The 20,509-nt window shown below is 35.6% G+C and overlaps 1 protein-coding gene and 1 pseudogene across 3 annotated transcripts in view; both read left to right on the plus strand.

Annotated features, from left to right (window-relative positions):
- The window catches only part of LOC110101454 (isochorismate synthase, chloroplastic), a 71,629-nt gene extending 69,249 nt beyond the window's left edge, over positions 1 to 2,380 (plus strand). For 2 of the 3 annotated variants that reach the window (XM_020829362.2, XM_028693213.1), the window contains exons 12-14: positions 1,347 to 1,444; positions 1,839 to 1,931; positions 2,013 to 2,380. In XM_020829362.2, the coding sequence (XP_020685021.1) occupies positions 1,347 to 1,444; positions 1,839 to 1,931; positions 2,013 to 2,096 (275 nt within the window). In that variant the 3' untranslated portion in view covers positions 2,097 to 2,380. Of the gene's footprint in view, positions 1 to 1,346; positions 1,445 to 1,838; positions 1,932 to 2,012 lie in introns of those variants that run through there. The other variant, XR_002303689.2, reaches the window with a different exon arrangement.
- Positions 2,381 to 10,821: 8,441 nt separating this feature from the next.
- On the plus strand, positions 10,822 to 13,379 carry LOC110101455 (annotated as a pseudogene).
- Positions 13,380 to 20,509: the final 7,130 nt, after the last annotated feature.

Below are 20,509 nucleotides of genomic sequence, written 5' to 3' on the forward strand. Positions count from 1 at the left end.
TGTAAGATAGGCTGATTAGTTTATCAACTAATATTTAATATCATTCTTTATCGAATTTGGTTCCTTTTATATCATTATTTAGCTCCTTGCCTTATTTTATTAGAGTTTTACACTAATTTAAATTTATTATATTTGATTTTCTTAATAACTCTAGGACATAATTTTATTAATGTGAGATAAATATTCCTTATTGAACTACTTTTATCTCGAAGAATTATTTGAACTTTTTGAGTTTTTTTATCTCAAATTCTATATTATTATTATTTTTGTTTGAGTGAAGTTTTTTTCATTATTATCACTTGTAATAATTATAACATATAAATGCACAATAAATATTTTCATTCTCCCTTCAATTTACTGTTTTATAAAAAGTGCCCCCTTGCTTTGTTTATATCTCATTTCACATATGACTTTGTAAATCTTTCAAAGCATGCTCATGGGGATTGCTTTAATATTATGCATTTTTTTAGTTAAAGTTGAAAAGTTCTTAGATCTATCAATTTGGTCTTGGGACTATTGTTCGGTCTATATTGGTCTATGGATTGGGCCAAATGAACCCAAGGGTTTTCTACGGTGAGCTTGGGTTTATTATGTGTTTGGAAAGGTTCAACCCATTGCAAGGAGGCCTACAAAAGGTGGAGAAGGGTTTAAAATTGTTTAAGGTGGACTCTTAAGAGTCCTGAGCATTATGTTAGCCACCGTGCGGTTTGATTAGTCGAAATGGTCTAATGGTCTTGCGTGGTTTTTTGGGCAATATTTCTCTTATTTAATTCAAAATATTTATAAAATTATCATGCATGAACACATGCAGAACATGCATGAATATAGGACATTTATTATTCATAAAAATAGAGTACAAATACATATAGAATATGATATTACAATATTACGAATACACTCCCTCTCTCTTTATATATATATATATATATATATATATAGAGAGAGAGAGAGAGAGAGAGAGAGAGAGAGAGAGACTTTTTTAGGTATGGTTAAATTAACTATTGCAAAGGGAGGATGCTGAGTAAACTGGGGACTTGGATTTCTTTTGAGATTGAGGTTCGTAGTCTCTTTTGTCAGTTTGGTTAATACGTATTGTCGGATACTACCATTGAGTGTCTCACATAAGGTATCTCTAATTTGCTTTTCTTAAACTAACTATATTGATTCGGGCTTTTGTCGCCGTCTTGCACGAGATGGGCAAGACACGCCTTTCTATTATATGATGTTAGTACATTGTAATTCGCAACACAAGTATTTATAAGCATTGCTTTTCCAATGTTTGGTGCGGAACTGAAAACCACCTGTTTTAAAGTAATAATGATGATTATTTTGTTGTTATTTTTCAGAAAAGTTTGATCGAGGAATGTATGCCGGTCCTGTTGGTTGGTTTGGAGGAAGTGAAAGTGAGTTTGCAGTTGGCATCAGATCAGCTCTTGTTGGTCAGGTAATGAAAGAATTTGTTTTTTTTTTTCTTTTTACTGGTGTAATCGTTGGCCATCAATCCGCTGTCCATCAATGCTCAATTCTTGCGTATTTCATCTCTTCTAAAATCTCGTTGTTCAATTCTATGTAATTTTCAAGACCTGCAGATATCGAAAAAATGTAATTTACTTGCACTATGACTGACTTCTACTAACTGATTAGTGTCGAGTCTTCTTCAAATTCTGAACAAAGTATAAATGTACATTTATACTTTGCGGTTAAGTGCTCTTCATTCTTCCTCTGAATGCATGATAAACAACTTAAATTCAAAGTGTAAACGCACTTTAGTAATTCAGAACTTATTTCTTTTATGCTAATAAATTTATTGAATTTTTATGTACCCACATGAAAATTAGGATTTGAACACTTTAGTTTTTGCTGGTGCTGGGATAGTAAAAGGAACCGTTCCATCATTAGAATGGGAAGAAGTTGATTTGAAGATATCCCAGGTATTTTTCTCTCTTTCACTCCTATCTCCGTTTCAGCTTCTCTCCGAATGATCTTAAATGGTGGTTTTAATGTTTCCTCAGTTCACGAAAGTATTGCACCGTCATGAACTCCAAGAATGTTTGAAAGAAATCAAGAATGCAGGCACTGTAGCAAACGGTGATTAGTCAATTCTACATAGTCGAATAACTGAGTGATATGGCATTTTGCGTTCATCAAAGCCTACATTTTGATAGTGAATTATAATATTGTTGGCTCTCAATTGTGATAATCTTCATTACGTTTGTTGTCTCTGAAAATATATAAAAATAATGCGCCTAAAACTCTCATTCTTTTAGCAAGGTATTCTCTGGACGTATTTTGTCAAATATTGACACAGAATTGTTTGGTTTCAAGCTTATTCCACTTTTCTTGGAATTTCTGAATTTTCATATTCACAATTTATATAAAACTGAATTTTCATGCTCCTACAACTTCTTAAGATCTCAAATCTTTATTAGTACCAAAGTATCAAAGTTAAAAGCCTTTTACAAAGAGATAATTTCTATTGTGAACATCAAGATTAAAGAGATGGTAGAAGGTGGCCGGTCATCTATGGATGACCGGAACACCAAATCCATTTTATCTACCGCGAGTCCAATTATGTTGGATTCAAAAGGTAGATTCTCCTTCAAACGCATCTCCTCTCATAATCTTCGTGTTTTGGAATCTTCTCTTGTTATCAAAGAGGAAGGCTTGTTGGCTAAACATAAGCCATTGCCGGATTCAAGTAAACGGAAAGAGGTAATTTCGGCTTCTTACAAGTTACCTAAATCTCCTTTACCGGTTTCTTTTTTTGGAGCAAATGACAAAGAAGCTTCTTCTTTAAGGAGCAGTTTTGTTGATATTTTGAAGAATGACAAGGAGATTGACAAGGCTAATGTCAATATCAATAATCCAAATATTTCTTCAAATTTTGATAATTCTAATGTGTGGACTAAAAAACTACACATTAAAATTAATTGGAATAAAAATCTTGATGAGATTGAAGAGTTAAACATTGTTAAACTGGATATGGATAAGGAAAAATCCAATATTCAAGTTTTTAGTAAATCTTTGGTTGTTAAAATTCTTGGGAAAAAATTATCTTTCTCTAAATGTGCCATTGAGTTAAGAAAGCAATGGAAGAAATTTGGAGGATTCCATTTAACCATTCTTGGCCTAGATTGGTTACTTTGTTCATTTCAATCTCATGAAGCCATGGAAGAAGTCCTTAATGGAGGTCCATGATTTGTAGGGGGCTTTGCAGTTGGGTTAGACAAATGGTCTCCTAACTTCTCTCCTAATTCATTGGAAGGTATTTCATCTCCGTTCTGGGTTCGTCTTCCTCACTTACCCCTTCACTGCTGGGATGAGTCCAATATCACTAGAATTGTCTCTAGAATTGGGACTCCATTACTATTAGATGGTAATATGTTTAGATGGGGAAGAAGAGAATTTGCTAGAGCATGCATCCGAGTTAATTTGAACTCTAAACTCCCTTCTGGAATATGGGTTGAAGGGTTGCATGGTAGATTTTTTCAAAAGTTTGAATACGAAAATCTTTCATCACTTTGTTTCAAATGTGGGAGAATAGGGCATATTGATTCAGTTTGTCCTAATATTGAGGAAATCACTTCCATCTCAAATCATAATGATAATCTTTATGGTCCTTGGATGCAAGTTAAATTCAAAAACAAGAAGAAATCAGTGAGAAATCAATTGAAATCCAGAATTTTTTTAGCAGCAGAAAAATCTGGAACGGGTTGTAGAAGTGAAGAAACTGTTCTTGTTGAAACAGAAGAAATTGTACAAACATTGGCATATGGGAACAAGATCAAAATGATGTCCGTCCAGTGGAAGTTGCAGGTCAAATTGAAGAAAATGCTGGATTCAAGGAAGGAGATGAAGTGGCGGTTAACTAGAAATTGAAAATCAGCATGGATTCTCGGGATTCAATTTTTGAATCTAATTCGTTTAAAGCTTTGGCTGATGAGGATAATATGGGTGATGGTTTGTTAGGAGAAACTAGTGCTGATCATAATTCAAATAATAAGGTTGATGAGATGGCTTTCTCTCCAACTAACTCAGCTCTCATGGAGGCTGAAAAGAAGGATGAAAAGGAGCTAAAGTCGATTTCTTCTCCAACAAATCCAGCTGGCCTTATGCTGGAGAAAGGTCTAATTGAAGGAAATAACGAATCTACTGTTATTTCAGAGGATAATCAAAAGGTTGTTGGGAATTTGGAAATTCAAATTCCACATATGATGGAGGCGGTTAAGGAGAAATCTGAGGAGCAGATTTCAGATTCAACTCCTATTAAGACAGCAAATATTTTTGAAATGTTTGTTAATGTTGATGAAACAAAAGATGGTTTTTCTAAAACCATTTCTCCTCAATCAGTTTAAAGTTCAAAAGAACTGTCTTATTGAAGAATAAAAAAGTTTCTTTGGAGCTTGGTTCTTCAAGTTCTAAACACAAGTTGTTCAAAGAACTACAAGATCTTAGACCGGTGAAAGAACTACCTAGAAGAAAGTTGGCTGATCACAAAGAGAAGAACGGTTTGAGAGGTTCTTCTTCCCTTTTATCTCACTAAAAATGCAAAAGTATCTCCCGTGGATAACAACATAACAAAGATATACTTGAAGAAGGAGCTTATGGTCATAAAGTTTGGCGAACTAATACCAAACTTTTGGAATTTATTTTTGAATTGTAATTTTCTTTTTAGCTGTTATTTCCTTTTTTACTTTTAATTTGTTATTTAAACTTTGTTTAAATGATTATGGGATCTTTACTAATTCTTATTTTCTAACTGGATGAGAACTCTGAGATTCTAATCAACCCTCGGGTTGTCTTAAATTTTGGTATCCCCTGTATCTCAACAGTTTCAAAATAGGCGATAGTGGATTTCATTTCATTTATAATAAGTTTAAATTAACAAATTTAGTTTTAATAAGGTCCCTTTTTCTTATTGAAAAATGGATCATTAGCTTATATTACCTAGTTTGTGTTAGGTTGTCTTCTCTTTTATTTTAATGCAATTTCTGCATTTCTTCAAAAAAAAAAACAAAAAACATCAAGATTAAAAAAAATTGCAAATCCTCCACCATTAATCTAAAATTCATAAAAAATATGGTATTATTTTTATGACATACTCAACCTTTGATATGAAATTGCTGACACTTTTTCTTCTAGAAAAACCCACCCTTTCAATGCCTATAAACTTCCATCCTCAAATCTTTCCAAAATATTAAATATTTTTTTTTTCTTGTTGCCCACATAACCCTTTACCACTACAACATTGGAGAAGTTGATTCAATATCAAGATTTTATAGACCCTATATTATATTGATATTAGAGCCAAAGGTTTCATACAAGATAATGTCAAATTGCTTTTTGACTCATATTGATCACAACAGAAATCAAATAATTTCCTAATATAATCAAAAAATTTCAAGCGAAAAGGATTTTAGGTATCTTGCAACAATAAAATTTATTTCTTATCAAGAAGGTGTTTATTGCTATCCTTAAACACCATAAACATTTGCTTTCATTCAAGCACTTACCAACACTAAAAGGATTAGTCATTTCTACATAGTCGATCATGTTTGATTCAGTAATCATATTCAAAATTACACCATTTATTTTCTGGGAATGAAACCAGCAACTATAAAGACTGTCAGAATAACAGAGTGATCATGTGTTTTGAGCTCATCAAAGCCTACGATTTGATAGTGAATTATAATATTGCTGGCAGTATATTGTGATAATCTTCATTACATTTGTTATCTCTGAAAATATATATAAAAATGATTCGCCTAAACATCTCATTCTTTTAGTAATGTATTCTATGGACATATATTGTCAAATATTGGCACACAATTGTTTAATTTCATGATTAATCCACTTTTTTTGGCATCGCTGAATTCTTATGCTCAAAAGTCTTCATATATATATATATGTCGGATCTTATTTTGTCTGGTGGATGTTGCCTGGCAGCCCTAGGTACCACGAGCAGATGCGAGAAGAGAGAGAGAGAGATGTGAATGTAGAAGAAATCTTTGTTATTTGGGCCAAAGCTACAAGCTGGTAGAAAGCTTAGAGCTTTTGGTTACACAAATAAAGAAGTAACTTCTCTTCTAAGATTTCTCTCAAGTGGAGTTGAATAAAATCACTGTCCTCTTCTTCTTATTCCTTTTCCGATGTTGATGATGGTTATGCTTTTGATATTCCTTTCTGTTGTTCATCCACCTCCTTTTATAGAGTCTAGAAAGGATGAATAAGGTATGCCTTTGATATGATGATTGTCTTGTTAGTGTTTGTTGTGAGGATTTCTTGAGAACGAGGAGAACAGAGAAGACAGGACAAAACGAAAGTAAAGAATTCTCTTATTCTTTTCATTACAACTAAAAGAACTATTTATAGAAATACAAACAAATAACATTTTTTCCAAGTGGCAAGAAGTAAAACTGTAATATCTAATAGCACCCGTCAAACTGATGGGGGTGGAGCGAAGATCAGTTTGCTGGACAAGAACTGGAAGCTTTGTATGGGTAGATTATTAGTAAAAATGTCAGCTATTTGATCCTTGGTACAAATGTGATGAACCGTGAGATGCTTTGCTTGAATGCAGTCTCGGATAAAATGACAATACACGTCAATGTGCTTTGTACGAGCATGATAAATAAGATTATTTGCTAATGCGATCGCAGAGGTATTATCGTAGTATATGGTAGTGGGTATTGTTTGCGGATTGTGAAAAACTTCAAGGAGTCATCGGAGCCAAATAACCTCGGATGCTTCGGTGGCAAGCGCTTGATATTCAGCTTCGGTAGAAGATCTAGCAACCGTCATTTGCTTTTTAACTTGTCAAGATATGAGAGATTTTCCCAAAAATTTACAATATCCCGAGATTGATTTGCGATCTTGAGAATTACTAGCCCAATCAGCATCTGCAAATCCTTGGAGCCTGAGATCACCTTTGTGAAGAGGTATGCCGGTGTTAGTTGTACTTTTTATATAATGAAGTAATCTCTTGAGAGATTCGAAATGAAGATTAAGCGGTTTGTGCATGTGCTGACTGAGATGTTGGACAGCATACTGAATATCAGTTAATGTTAAATATTGAAGCGACCCGATGAGATGATGGAATAGTTTAGGATTTGAAAAGTCATTGTTAGAGGTAGAAGTGAGCACAGTTTTGCAAGAGGCTGGTGTAGAGACCAGTTTTGCATTTGTCATGCCAGCTTTATCCAGAATACTGTTAGCATATATTTGCTGATGAAGAAGAAAGCCATCGGTAGTGGCAACAGCTTGAATTCCCAGAAAATTTGCTAGTGACCTAAGATTTCTCATTTGAAACCTTTTGTATAAATTTTCGAGTAGACACTTAATATCTTTGGCCGAATTTCCTGTTAACAAAATGCCATCAACGTAAATTAAAATGTACATGCAAATGGAATCTTTTTGATAAGTTAATAAGGAAGGATCAGCGGCACTTTGCAACACTTTGCAAATGATTTGAGAAAGTGGAGTACCATTCTCTAGGAGATTTCTTGAGACCATATAAGGCTTTATTCAATTTGCAGACGTAGTTTGGATGAAGAGAATCGGTGAATCCCAATGGTTGGTGCATGTAAACTGTGTATGAAAGCTTACCGTGTAAGAATGCGTTTGAGACGTCAAGCTGATGTATCTCCCAGTTATAGTGTAAGGCAATAAGAATAAGCACGCGAATAGTTGGCATTTTTGCTACAGGACTGAAAGTCTCTGTGTAGTCAAGACCATGTTCTTGATTAAATCCTTTAGCCACAAGCCTAGCTTTGTATCTTGCAATAGTACCGTCGGATCTGAATTTTGTTCTAAATATCCATTTGCAACCTAATATGTTTTTGTATCTTGCAATAGCACTATCGGATCTGAGAGCTTGATTGTAGGTAGTAGGTTCAACGTTTTGGAGAATGCAAGAAAGATCAAATATCTGTTTTGGTTTGGAATGACCACTTTGAAGCCTTGTGATCATGGGATGACGTGAGGGTTGAGAGTTGCTGGTAGTGTGAGTTTGCGATATATCATGTAGGGTAGAGGAGTCATCAGAGAGTGATAAAGGTGGGCACGGTTCAGAATTTTGGGAAGCAATGGGAGAAGTGTCCAAGAGTATGGGCATGACAGGTTGAGTTTATGGGAATGTAGAGTTGTAGATTTGGTAATGGATGCAGTTAAGGCTGATGTGGGTATGAGAAGCAAAGGAGGAGTGCTATTATTCAAGATGTTAGAGACAATAGAATGGCATGAAAGATTTGAGAAGGGAAAAACAACTTCGTTAAAAACAACGTGAGAAGTGTAGACTTTATTAGTGAGAGGATCTAAACAATGGTTACCTTTTTGAAATTGAGCGTAGCCAATAAATACGCAGGGATGGGACATCGGAGACAATTTGCTATAAGAGTAAGGTTTGAGCCAGGGATAACAAAGACATCCAAAAACTTTAAAAAATTTGTAATTCGGAGCTTTTTGATAAAGAATTTCATAAGGAGATTTTTTGAAAGTATTTAGAGAAGGAAAATGATTTATTAAATAGGCAGCAGTAAATAGAGTATCGACCCAAAATGTGTGAGGAAGAGAGGCGATGAGATCGAATGGTTTCGGTTAAATGACGGTGTTTGCGTTCGGCAACTCCATTTTATGGAGGAGAATACGTACATGTGAATTGATCAATAATTCCAAGATTCTTGAGAAGAGAATTGAATTTATTGTTTATAAACTCACCACCAATGTCAGTTCGAAGAATTCGGATATCAGTTTTAAATTGACATTTGATCATTTTCTGGAATTCACAAAATTTATTAAAAACATCAGATTTTTGAATTAAGGGATATACCAAGTAAATTTTGAAAAATTGTGAATAAAAGAAACGTAATATCGATATCCTTGAAAAGAAGTAGATGGGGATGGTCCCCAAACATCTGAATGCACCAAATCAAAAGGAGATAAACTAGTAGTCTGAGAAATAGGAAAAGGTTTTCTGTGGCTTTTAGCCATTTGACAAGGCATTACACATAGAAGTAGAGGATGAAATACAAATATCAGAATAATGTTTTGCTAAGGTAGACAGAGTAGAAGCCGATGGATGGCCAAGTCGTCTATGCCAAAGATCAGGAATGGCTTGAACGGAGATGGGAATGAGTTTGGTCTTGGAGGAATTGTGAGACTTTGCCGGATGGAGTAGAGCCCGTTAATACACGGACCCTTGAGATGAACTTGGCGGGTCGTCTGATCCTTAATTTCATAACCATAAGAAGAGAAGGTAATTATACAGTTGTTGTCACGAGTCAGTTGATAAACCGACAGTAGGTTGAAAGATAAATTCGGAGCAAGATTAAGATGTTTTAATTGAAGGCTACCTTGAGGAGTAGGTAGAATACCTTTACCGGTATTGTGAATAGGTAGATGGTGACCATTGCCAAGAATAACTTCAGACAAACCAATGTAAGGTTGTGAAGACTGAAAATGAGTTGGATCAAAAGTAAGATGCGTTGAAGCACTGCTATCAAGATACCATTCGGATGTTGCGTTGGGTGACGGAGAAGAGAAAAGAGCTGTGTTGGGTGGATCAACGTTGTATTGATCATCATGTCGGTGCCAGCATTTGATCGCCGAATGACCGTATTTGCCACAAATTTGGCAAGTGATTGATAATTTGGATGTGTTGGCTCCACGGTTAGAGTTTGAATTTTTGGACTGAGATCGGTTTGAATAAGAATTTTGACCTCAATTCTGAATCGATCGGCTACGACCCTTACCACGACCGCGAGTAGCAGTTAAAGCTGTGGAATTTCTGGAAATTTGAAGCGATTGAAGTTCCCGAGTTGTCTCGTGGGCAAGGTTGATTTCTTCACTACAAAGAAGCGTATAAAGATCGTCAAGGCTTAGAGGTTGAAGATTAGTCCGAATAGCAGTTTTGAACGTTTGATAAGCAGGAGGAACACCGTCAAATGTGTAATGAATGACATCTTCGACTTCAAGCGGAGCCCCAGCAGCAGCTAATGAATCAACTTTAGTTTTGACTTCAAGCAAGTATTGAGTCATAGATTTATCTTTCATAGATAGATAGTGAAATTCGTGCTTCAATTGAATGATTCTTGATCTGGTACTAGATTGAAGTCGGCGATCAAGAACAACCCAAATTTCAGTGCAGGTGGCGACGGAAAGCACGTACGGGAGAATGGTGGGCGAGATGACAGAATATAACACAGTAGAAAAGATTTTGATCAAGTAAATGCCAAGTAATGTAGGTAGAATTAGAAACAATCTGCCCGGTGTCGTTTTTCACAGTTCTTGGTGGAGCGGTGAGAGATCCATCCAAGAACGCTTCATAGTCGTTGGCTTGAAACATTTTTAACACTTGAGATCGCCAGAGAGGATGATTATCAGCATTGAGAGGTGGAACAACGACATTCTTGATGTTACTCATCAAGAATTTGAGTGCCGCAGGAATAGTAGGCGTTGGGAGGAAGGACGCTTGAGTGTTGTTGCGAGTTTGATGGGAAGAGGAGGTTGTCGTAGAGGTCTCCATGAGACAGAAGATGGACGGTAGAACGCGGGCGAGAAAAAAAAAATGAAGAAGAAGGCAGAAAAGAGATCTTACTGTTCTGATACCATGAGGATTTCTTGAGAACGAGGAGAACATAGAAGACATGACAAAACGAAAGAAAAGAATTATCTTATTCTTTTCATTACAGCTAATAGAACTATTTATAGAAATGCAAACAAATAACATTTTGCCAAGTGGCAAGAAGTAAAACTGTAATATCTAATATGTTGGCGGTCTATCGTCGCTGCCAAGTGGAATGGTGACTGTGAGGGGCGAGTCGGATGGGCTCCGGGAAGCTTCTCGTCATGGGTTGCGAGTTGGTACGAGACTCCTTATTTAGATGCGAATAGGTTGAATGTCTTTGTTGTGCAGTTGGAGGGATGGAGTGATGTCTACATCTTAAAAGAGATGAGACACTTAAGAATACTTTTTCTTTAAATAGTGGTAATTTTTTTTTTTTAATTCTAAAGTTTAAAATAAGAATTAGAAGTTTAGAATTTTCAAAGAAGGATTGGTTTAAATGGGAACATTTTTTTAGAGTCGAAGGAAGAAAATTTTAGAGCACTATATTGTAAGAAGTTCAAAAGTACTTGTTGACCCCTATAAATTAGCCCAGAAATTATAAGTTTAATGAAGATGCTTTAGTTCGAATGTGGATTGCATTGGATTTCATTCAGTTTCCTGGCTTTCAGAGAAAGATTATGGAGGATGTCAGAAGGAGAAACCTCGGTGCTATGATAAAAAAATTCGATCTTTGACAAGTTGATAATCATTGAAAAAATCTTCTCATGTTACAAGCCGTATGACTTACTACATGGACTGGCACAGTCAATTTGCAAACAAGAATATTCAAGAGTTAAGGATGGCTCTTTGCAGTACGCTTTGTTAAAACATCCCTAACATTGAGAAGCCTTCGATTATCATGCCTATTTCATAATAGCTTGGAGATTATGAATGAGCTTTGCAAATTAGGAATTAATTATCTTGAAAATATTAAGGATGATGACGTACGATGTTAATTGAATCGTCCAAACCGAGTGAGCCAGAAAGGGATCAGACGACGATTGGAGGTGTTTAGGTCCAATGAGATCGTGTGGGGTGTTCGATCATGGGATTTTTCTAGTAGGGACTTTCATCTTTAAGTTTAATGGAATGGCCCTCACAAAACATCAAGCATAACTATTATGTGTTGCTAGTAGAAGTCTAGTGCAACCCAATCGCTTTCCTACAAGATGAGTTGAATGGGGAGACATATCTGACGTTTTCTCAGATTACACGCCATCTACATACCCTTATCTGCCAGAGTTGAACTTCTCACTTGATGTTTCAAGGGCAAGGAATGTTGCCTGTTATTTAAGCCATAGTTATCCAAATTTTTTTTATGCAATTCGTTTTATATGATCATTATAATCTCTCATATCCTCATCTTGTGGTATTTGCATTGGAAAGTATACCCTCTTTGAGAGAGCCGAGCATTGATTATGGTGTCATAGATGAATCGTCAGGGAAGTTGACGCCTTAAGTTCTTTAGTTGCCACTTCAGTGCACATCATAGAGCTGTTTTGTGTGGATAAGCTCATTTGGTTGCGCATCCTCAATAGATTTCTTTAGTCGGGGGACTTTACATGTTTTACATAGGCCAAAGTGACATTTTTTTTATTATTCTTCCAATTCAGATGATCAAATTATTGCCTCGATTCCAACTATTTTGTTGGGCTTTAAGATTGGGGTCAAGAAATTGTGTGGTCAAGGAGAAAGGAATTTTTGGATTCATAACACTGGCCCCTTTAGGCGCTTAGCTTAAAAAAAATTTTTTTTACTCAATTTGGCAAAAATCCTTCAAAGCCAGATGAATATGGATGTGTGAGTTCTCACAACCGTGCTGCCAAACTCTTCATTTTACAGCTCCTTTCCTTGCCCTCTGCACAAAGTTACAAGCCCAGTTTGTAGATGCAAATGTCACTTATATTGGCATCTTCACTATTAAATCTGATCTCATTGCAAATTATTCTCGATATAGTTTGGAGCATCCAGTGCCGGTATGCTGCGGATATGGAGGGCCTCCATTGAACTATCACAGTTAAATTCGTTGTGGGCAAACTAAGATATTAGATGGGAGTTCGGTTACAGCAAAAGGCTACAGTGATGCTACTATTTATGTGAAATGTGATGGAATCCATTACATAGATGCAACAAACTAATTTATTTCATCACAAATACTCACTGGAAAGCACTTTGAGCCACCAGTGTGGCTAATGGATAGATTAAAAGCATCGCCTTAGAAAAATTAATTATCATGGATAATGATGACAAAACGTATACCACTATTATTTCAAAAAAAAATTATTATAAGTCAAATGAAACAGCAAATCACATTAATTTACCTCGTCTCTTCTGAATGGATTTTCTGTGCTAAATCCCTACAAAACTCCGAAAATCCGGCTGAGCTAGCGTCGTATCCCGTAAAATCCTCGTCAAGTCCCTTGTTGTTAAAATGAAACCGAGTAAGCTTCCCTTGTTGTTAAAATGAAACCGAGTAAGCTTCAGTGGGGCTGCTCCCAGTTTTTTTTTAATGACGCCTACAGCTCCTTTCTCCCACAACTCGTGAAGGCTTCTGAATCCTCCATTCCACGCCGTCCCTCACTCCTCTTCCCGTAAACTTTCGTCCAACCCCCTCACCTTCCCTGACCGTTCACACCTAAACTTCCAGACTGAAACCCCACAAACTTACTACCTTGCTCTCCACGAATTCTTCTCAACACACGAGCTCCACTGAAACTTGCACTCAAAGCCTCTCGTTCCTCCTCTGAAGATGAACCAACTTAGCAAAAAAAAAAAAGCCTTCACATCTACTTCCTTTGCCTGATTTCACTCCAAAACTTCTCCATTTAAACCAACAGCAAGATTCGTCTTTTTTCTCCTTACCCTCTCACGTGAACCCATCCCCATATCTTAAGGAAAAAGAAGGAGAAGCTGCAGTAAGATGCTCATGCCTTTATTAAGCCCTGTAGTTATTAAGATTCTAGTCTTAGCTATTACTGTTATAACTATTAATTTCACATTTGTTAACTATTGGTGTTGTAATCATTGCATTAATATCTTTTACTCATTTGTGTTGTAGCTATTAAGTCTGTTCTGTTTCGTTTTGTCTTTAGTCGAGTAGTCAAAAAAAAAAAAAAAAAACTTTTTCCTCTTTATTTTCTCACTTTTCAGCCATGTCAAAAGATCACACACACTTCTCTAATTTACTCTACAGCAAACAAGCAATAAAGTTTGATTTCTTTTCTTTTGTTTGTTTTGTTTTAACATATTTCTGTTTTAGAATTTTCTTAGTTTATTTGTTTTGTTTATGTCTTTATTTGTTAGCAGTGGTAATTATTTATATAATACTGTTGTATATATATTGTTACATATATAATATTGTGTATACTGTTATATATTTATATTATTAAGTTCGTTAGTTGACGTTATTCCATAAATATTTATATGCTCGTTTATGTGTTTTCTTATGTACATATATGCCGCATGAAGTTTTTTTTTATCACAATAAAAAAGGAGGTACGAGGCAACAACAAGATTTTTTCTTTCAAATCTCTGTAGCTCTTTGAATGAATGTCACCAACTGGTTTAGTGTTATTATTAAATTTAAAAGTAAGTGTATGCATGATAATTGAGACACTCACAAATGTACATGGACTCAAAATATACATCAGGAGCAAACGAATGGAATATGGATTTTGGGTATCATCGTATCTATAATTTCATGCATGATTTAGTGACATATTAGGCATGCCACTCATCTTTTTTCCGAGAAGATTTCAAGTACAGTGAAATTCCTTTTTGAATTCTAATTAGACTAGCTGGTTTTTTTAACTTCTTTTTTTGATACTATAGGGATTTAATTAATTTTATTGACTATTTGAACTATAGTTAATTTAGTTAATTTCATTGACTATTTGACCTATAGTTATTTTAGTTAATTTCATTAATTATTTAGACTATAGTTAATATATTTAATTCCATTAGTCATTAATGCATTTTTGTGATATGTTAATGTTGTATATTTCTTTTGCTACCTCATCACTTTCGTCGCCAACATTGCTGAAGGTATAACCCCTTTGAACTTTAAATTCGAGATCTCATTTCGGAGTGTGTGGCGCACCAGAAAATCGCTCATACATGCCTTTTTTGTGCGTGGTGGGATGGGATCCCGATGCGATGCATACGACGAGGTGGATAATCACCTTAAAATTGAGAGCCTTTTTTCAGAGTTCGTGGCACACCGGAAAACCGCCCATACGCGCCTTTATTGCGCGTGGTGGGATGGGACCCCAGTGCGGCGTCCACGGCGAATCGAGTAATCACCTTAAGCTCCATTTTGACGTTCACGGCGCACCGAAAAATCGTCTATACGCGCCTTTATTGCGCGTGGTGGAATGGGACCTCGGTGCAATGCCTACGACGAGGCGGGGTTATTTATAAGTATCCTCGAGCGAGGGGAAAGCAAATTATCTTTTTAAACAGGTGCGCGTGGTGGGAAGAAAGAACACGGTCACGGTGTCTAAGGGCACCTGCCATACACGCCTTTATTGTGCTTGAAGGGAAGGCTAGTCTCCAAAAATGTCCCCTAAACAGGGGAGACGTCGAGAGGCTGCCGAAATTTTGTCTGAAAAAGATAAGGACTTGGAATAAATATTGGACATTATTTGGACATCAGGGGACATAAGAACATAGACTAAAAAATGACTTTAAATTTTTGAATAAAAAAAATTGAATAAATAAAAAAGAACAAGACTTATGGTTGCAAAAAAAATTGAGCTCAAATGAATATTAAATAATGACATTTGAAATTAAATGAAATTGAATATAAGAGAATAACACTAAATTGAGCTTCATATAAGAATGAAAAATTGCAATCAAATAACAAATAATTAAAATGTTGAATTCATAAGGGATGTGTGACATCCAATCATAATTATTTAAACAAGGATCAAATGAAATGCTTGCGAGAAACAATACAAGAATCTTCAATTAAGATGGCTACTTTGGTCATTTAAATTCATCCAAACAAATATCTTACAAGTAAATAAGGATTTATGCATAAATTAATCATAAACCTTAGCATGAAATTTTTGGATGACTATACTTGACTTATAAAAGTCATGTGGATTGGAATAAGGACATTAATGATAAAATCAAGTTCATTACACTTTGTTGTAAATCACCCTTGAAGGCCAAGAACTTGCAAGTGAGGATTTGTTTGCAAATAATAAGAAGATTGTGAAGTTATGATATGGGGGCCATTAGAGCTTACAAGATCATTCACAACATCAAACAAGATGTATCCTCAAGCAACAAAAAAAAAGAAATTATAGGAGATGTGACAACCCCACCTACAAGTCACCATGTAATAGTCCTCGATGAATGTTATGGCTAACACGAGATAAAGAACTATTTGTAAATGACGACTAAAGAGTGGAGAAAGGAGGATGGTACACTTACAAGTAGCGAGCATCAATCGACAAGCAAAGTACCTGTTCTCTAATAAATGACTGTAGTGGACAACTTATAGAGCTGAAAATCTCCCTACGACCTAGGCCAGTTATCCTGCAAGCATACACTTTGGTCCTTATGAATGCCGAAAGACAGGCGAGCAAAATGTGAAGGTCCACTAATTAGATACATCACTCTCCTACAAGTAAAAATGGATAATAAGCTTCATCATGCAAGCTACAATTTATTCCTGGGGATGATAGAAGATCTGTAATGCTCAACATGTCTCATATACAAGTAATAGAATTACAAAATGGATAACCATAAAGGAGTGTGATAATGCTTATGTTATCAACAAAAATCTGATGTCCAGAAAAATACATTGATGAAGTATATGAAACAACATCCTGAATTTGAGCTCAGTGCACATACAAAAGCTTATGATGAATGTAAAGATACTCATACAACCCATACTAAGATAGTGGCAAGTGAAAACATCCTTCTTCCATAAGCAGGAGATTAATTAATGCGCTACAATCCACCTACGTAAATCATGCAAGTAGTACACAATAATCTACCTGTACAAGGCAGTGAGCAACTCAATCTATAAGCTGCTACGTCATGCCACTGGATCCGCAACATTCATGCAAGAGGACAAAAGGTGTTTATAAATATTATTATTATACCCCCACACATACACCATAATTTGTATAAACATAGGTACAATAAATAGGTAAATGTATAATACAACCAGCAAGGGCCCCAGGGAGCATGTTATTGGTACACACGTGACGTCTAGGGATGCTACGCGGATCAACAAATTTAAACCTGATCCTCCTAAGCAAGTAAAAAGGAGTCGACAGGGTTTAGTTATAAAATGCCCCTAAACACCCATATGGGCCCCGGCGAGCGTGTTATTGATACACACGTGATGTCTAGGGATGCTATACAGGTCAATAATTAAATTCAAGTTCGAACCCGATCCTTTTATACGGATCAATAAGAGTCGACATGGCTCAAACCTTCAAATAAATACATGGTTGTGGTGGCCGATGTATTTATTTTAATACATTCATATTATTCCTTCAAGGCCTATAATCTAGAGAATTCACTAATAAAGGCACGAAGCTTATGAAACCTGATCCTCCTAAGTAGGTAAATAGGAATAGACAGAGTTCAAACCATTGGATAAATATACGGTCACAAATTCGATCGAAATATTTATTTTATACATTTATATTAGGCCTTCAAGGCCTATAATAAAGAAGATTCACTAACAAAGGCATAAAGCCTACGAAATCCAATCCCCTATTGGCAAGTTGATAGGGTCGACAAGATTTAGTTAATGAATAACCCCAATACCTCAATAATGGCCATGTTAAAAGTTTATCTCAAGTGGAGGGGTTCACAAATAATCCAAAATGTCAATGCCTAAACATCAAAACATCTCAAAATTCCAAAATAAAAAGATATTTAAAAATTTAAATTTCACTATCAATAACTTAAAGCAAAATCCATCCACCCTCCACAACAGTTTGCTGGGGTGGACAAATTAAAATTTCCTTCAGCTCACATAGAGCTAATCCCTGGTCAAAAATATCACTAGGATTCATTCTCAAATAGTCTTCTTCTACTAACGATGTGGTATGTGTCCTCTAATCGACAGTTTTGCCACCAAATGACACCGCATGATAAACGGTTACGACCAGGGGCCCTCTGAACGGAGTGGTTTTGCCGCCAAATGGCACCATAGATATCGGTTATGGCCATAGCAAATACACTCCTTAATGGCATCAAATCCTTGAGATATGATTCAATATGATAGAATCGACAAAGCATAAAGCCCTCTGTTAGCTAAGGTGGATTCAAATTTGTCCCCTTAGATAAATACTCACCACAAGTCTACAAGGCCCCCTTGGACAAAACAACTCATGGATGCCGACAAGGATCCTTCTGTTAGGTTGGGTACCTCTTCTAACTAAGTAGACCAGGGATCGTGATGGTCTGGGATGATGGAACCATGGGATCTTGATCAGGTCTATCATCCATTCCCCCACCATCTGCTTTAAATGCAAGATGGTGAAATTTCAATTTTAAATATGAAACCTTCAAACTTTTTTCATATCCAAACCCATGCTGCTACTATGTGCTAGATAACATGTATTTTCTACATATATGATTGACGACTAGCCTTAATCGAAAGTTCTCTCTCATTATCGGGAGGGGTAATTAACTATAGGGGCTTGTGCCTATAGGAAACCAGAACTCGGAATTATAAAGTCCTCACAAAATGAGGGTGAAATATCTGGGTAGTGTCTTATCTATAAACCCATCTGTCTTCCAAAATTTACCCCGGAACTTATTTTGTTAAAACTACCTCACCAAAGAAAAGCAACCAGTGGGCGAAGGCCGGGGCCGAATTTTTGGAGCCCACAGTACTCTAGTTTATCCTATATTGGGCTTTAATATTTTTGAATGAGATTTATTGTTTGAATCAGCATGTTATTAAAAAGTTGAAATTATTTTTCGAGAGGGTGATGACTTAAGATTTAAGGACTTCATCAAATCCGAAATTAAAGAGAAATCATTATAAAGTAGTGAATCAAACCTAGTCAAATGAAATGCAAGAGAACTAAGGTGGATTTTATACACTTGAACCTTTTAGGAGATTTAAGAGAATGCATATAAACAATAAAATGTAATAAGATCTAGCTAGTTGTCTAGAAAAAGTCCAAATGTGGCAATTATTGTTTAATTATAACCATTAATAAATAGAGGTAATTGGGTAATCCCTTTAAATTACAATCAAAATTCTACTCCTATATTTGACATGAATCTTTAGTGTTAGTCATCCTCCAAAAGGCTTATAGTAGAAAAAAACCTGTAAATGGATGAAGATTCTTACTTTTTGTTCCTTTATCATTTCTTATCTCATTTTTGTATGAGGCTAAACTAAAATATTTAAACAATAGGAATCCTCTCCCATAAGGATACTTATGCCTGCTAGAAATTCTAGGTGTTAACATTAGAATTTTAATTGGCCAATTTCACTTTAACCTATCACCTCCTTAGACCCTTCTTAGTAGCCTTTAGAAGCCTCCATGCCCTCAAATAATCAAACCCTAAACCCATAAATCTTAAAATGCAAACATTCTAATATTATATAACATGTTTATGAAATGTTTGCAAAAAAAATAAAAAAAAGCATTCTAATATTATATATCATGCCACTCAACATGATATACTGTTCAAATCACCTTATAAAGCCATGGAAGTGGCTTAAACATGTTCAAATCATAATTGAAATAATTTGAACCCATTGGGTTTAATGGTTATCATAATTGAAATAATTTGAACCCATTGGGTTTAATGGTTGACCAAGTTTAAATACCTTAAAACCTAAAGAATAAACCTTTGCATGAAACATTATTCAAACATGGATCAAAACCCTAGGAACCATATAATCATAATTGAGCATGGATAAATCTATTTAAACCCATGGTTGACCATATGGCCTCCATTTGATTAAAAATGTAAATTAATTCATACAAGTTATTTCAAATAATGCCAATACTTCTAAACTTCTTAAAAAAATCACTCAAACATGTTTGAGTCCATCAAACCACAATGTGAGCCATGGTTGACCTAGTTTGACCAAGAAATCATGGTTGGCCATTTTCCCTTAAATGTGCATTTAATGCATTAAACCTTGCCTAAACCTTAGCATGCCTCCTATATATATATATATATGTGTGTGTGTGTGTGTGTGTGTGTGTGTGCACGTGCGCGACCAAGCCAATATAACTTGACCAAATGCAATATATGACCTATTCCTTTGCATTTAGCTCAAATCTTTTAACCCTTCTCCTCTATAGCTTACTACTAGATCCGTAAGGCCCACATGAATTCACCCAAGCTTGACCGCTCTTTAGGCCCACTTGGAATAGAAAAATGGGCTAACCCAAGTGTACATAAAGAGATTTCATTAATCTATTTTCTAACCTAGACCTAATTAGCCTGATCTAATACATACATAACCTGCCCTAAACCCCCAAGATCTACCCTAGCCTACCCGGCGATAGGGATTGCTTGGGTTATCCAAATTGGCTAACCTAATTTAGATAAATGGACTTCAAATGGATAATTTGGTAACCCAAGCCAAACTAGATTGAATCATTGCATGAAAACTCTCCCTCTATACTTAGGAAGCCAAGCCTCTTACCTAGCGTAAGGTGAACATAGTATTCTATAAACTATCCTTTGTTCTGCTCTAACTACCTGTCCAACTCACCACATGTGCCTTATCTTCTTCCAGCACTAGCCTAATGGCCTAGTATGACGAACCCAAACCAAAAATGTAGTTATATACATATCCAAACATCCTATAAATACCCCAATTTTTACTGAAGAGGGGTTCCAATTTTTCATTCCTTGAGTTTTATGAGGTCCTCATGAGTGATTACTATGAATTCCTCA

Source organism: Dendrobium catenatum, unplaced genomic scaffold (assembly GCF_001605985.2).
Source record: "Dendrobium catenatum unplaced genomic scaffold, ASM160598v2 fragScaff_scaffold_242, whole genome shotgun sequence".
NCBI classification, from domain to species: Eukaryota; Viridiplantae; Streptophyta; class Magnoliopsida; order Asparagales; family Orchidaceae; genus Dendrobium; species Dendrobium catenatum.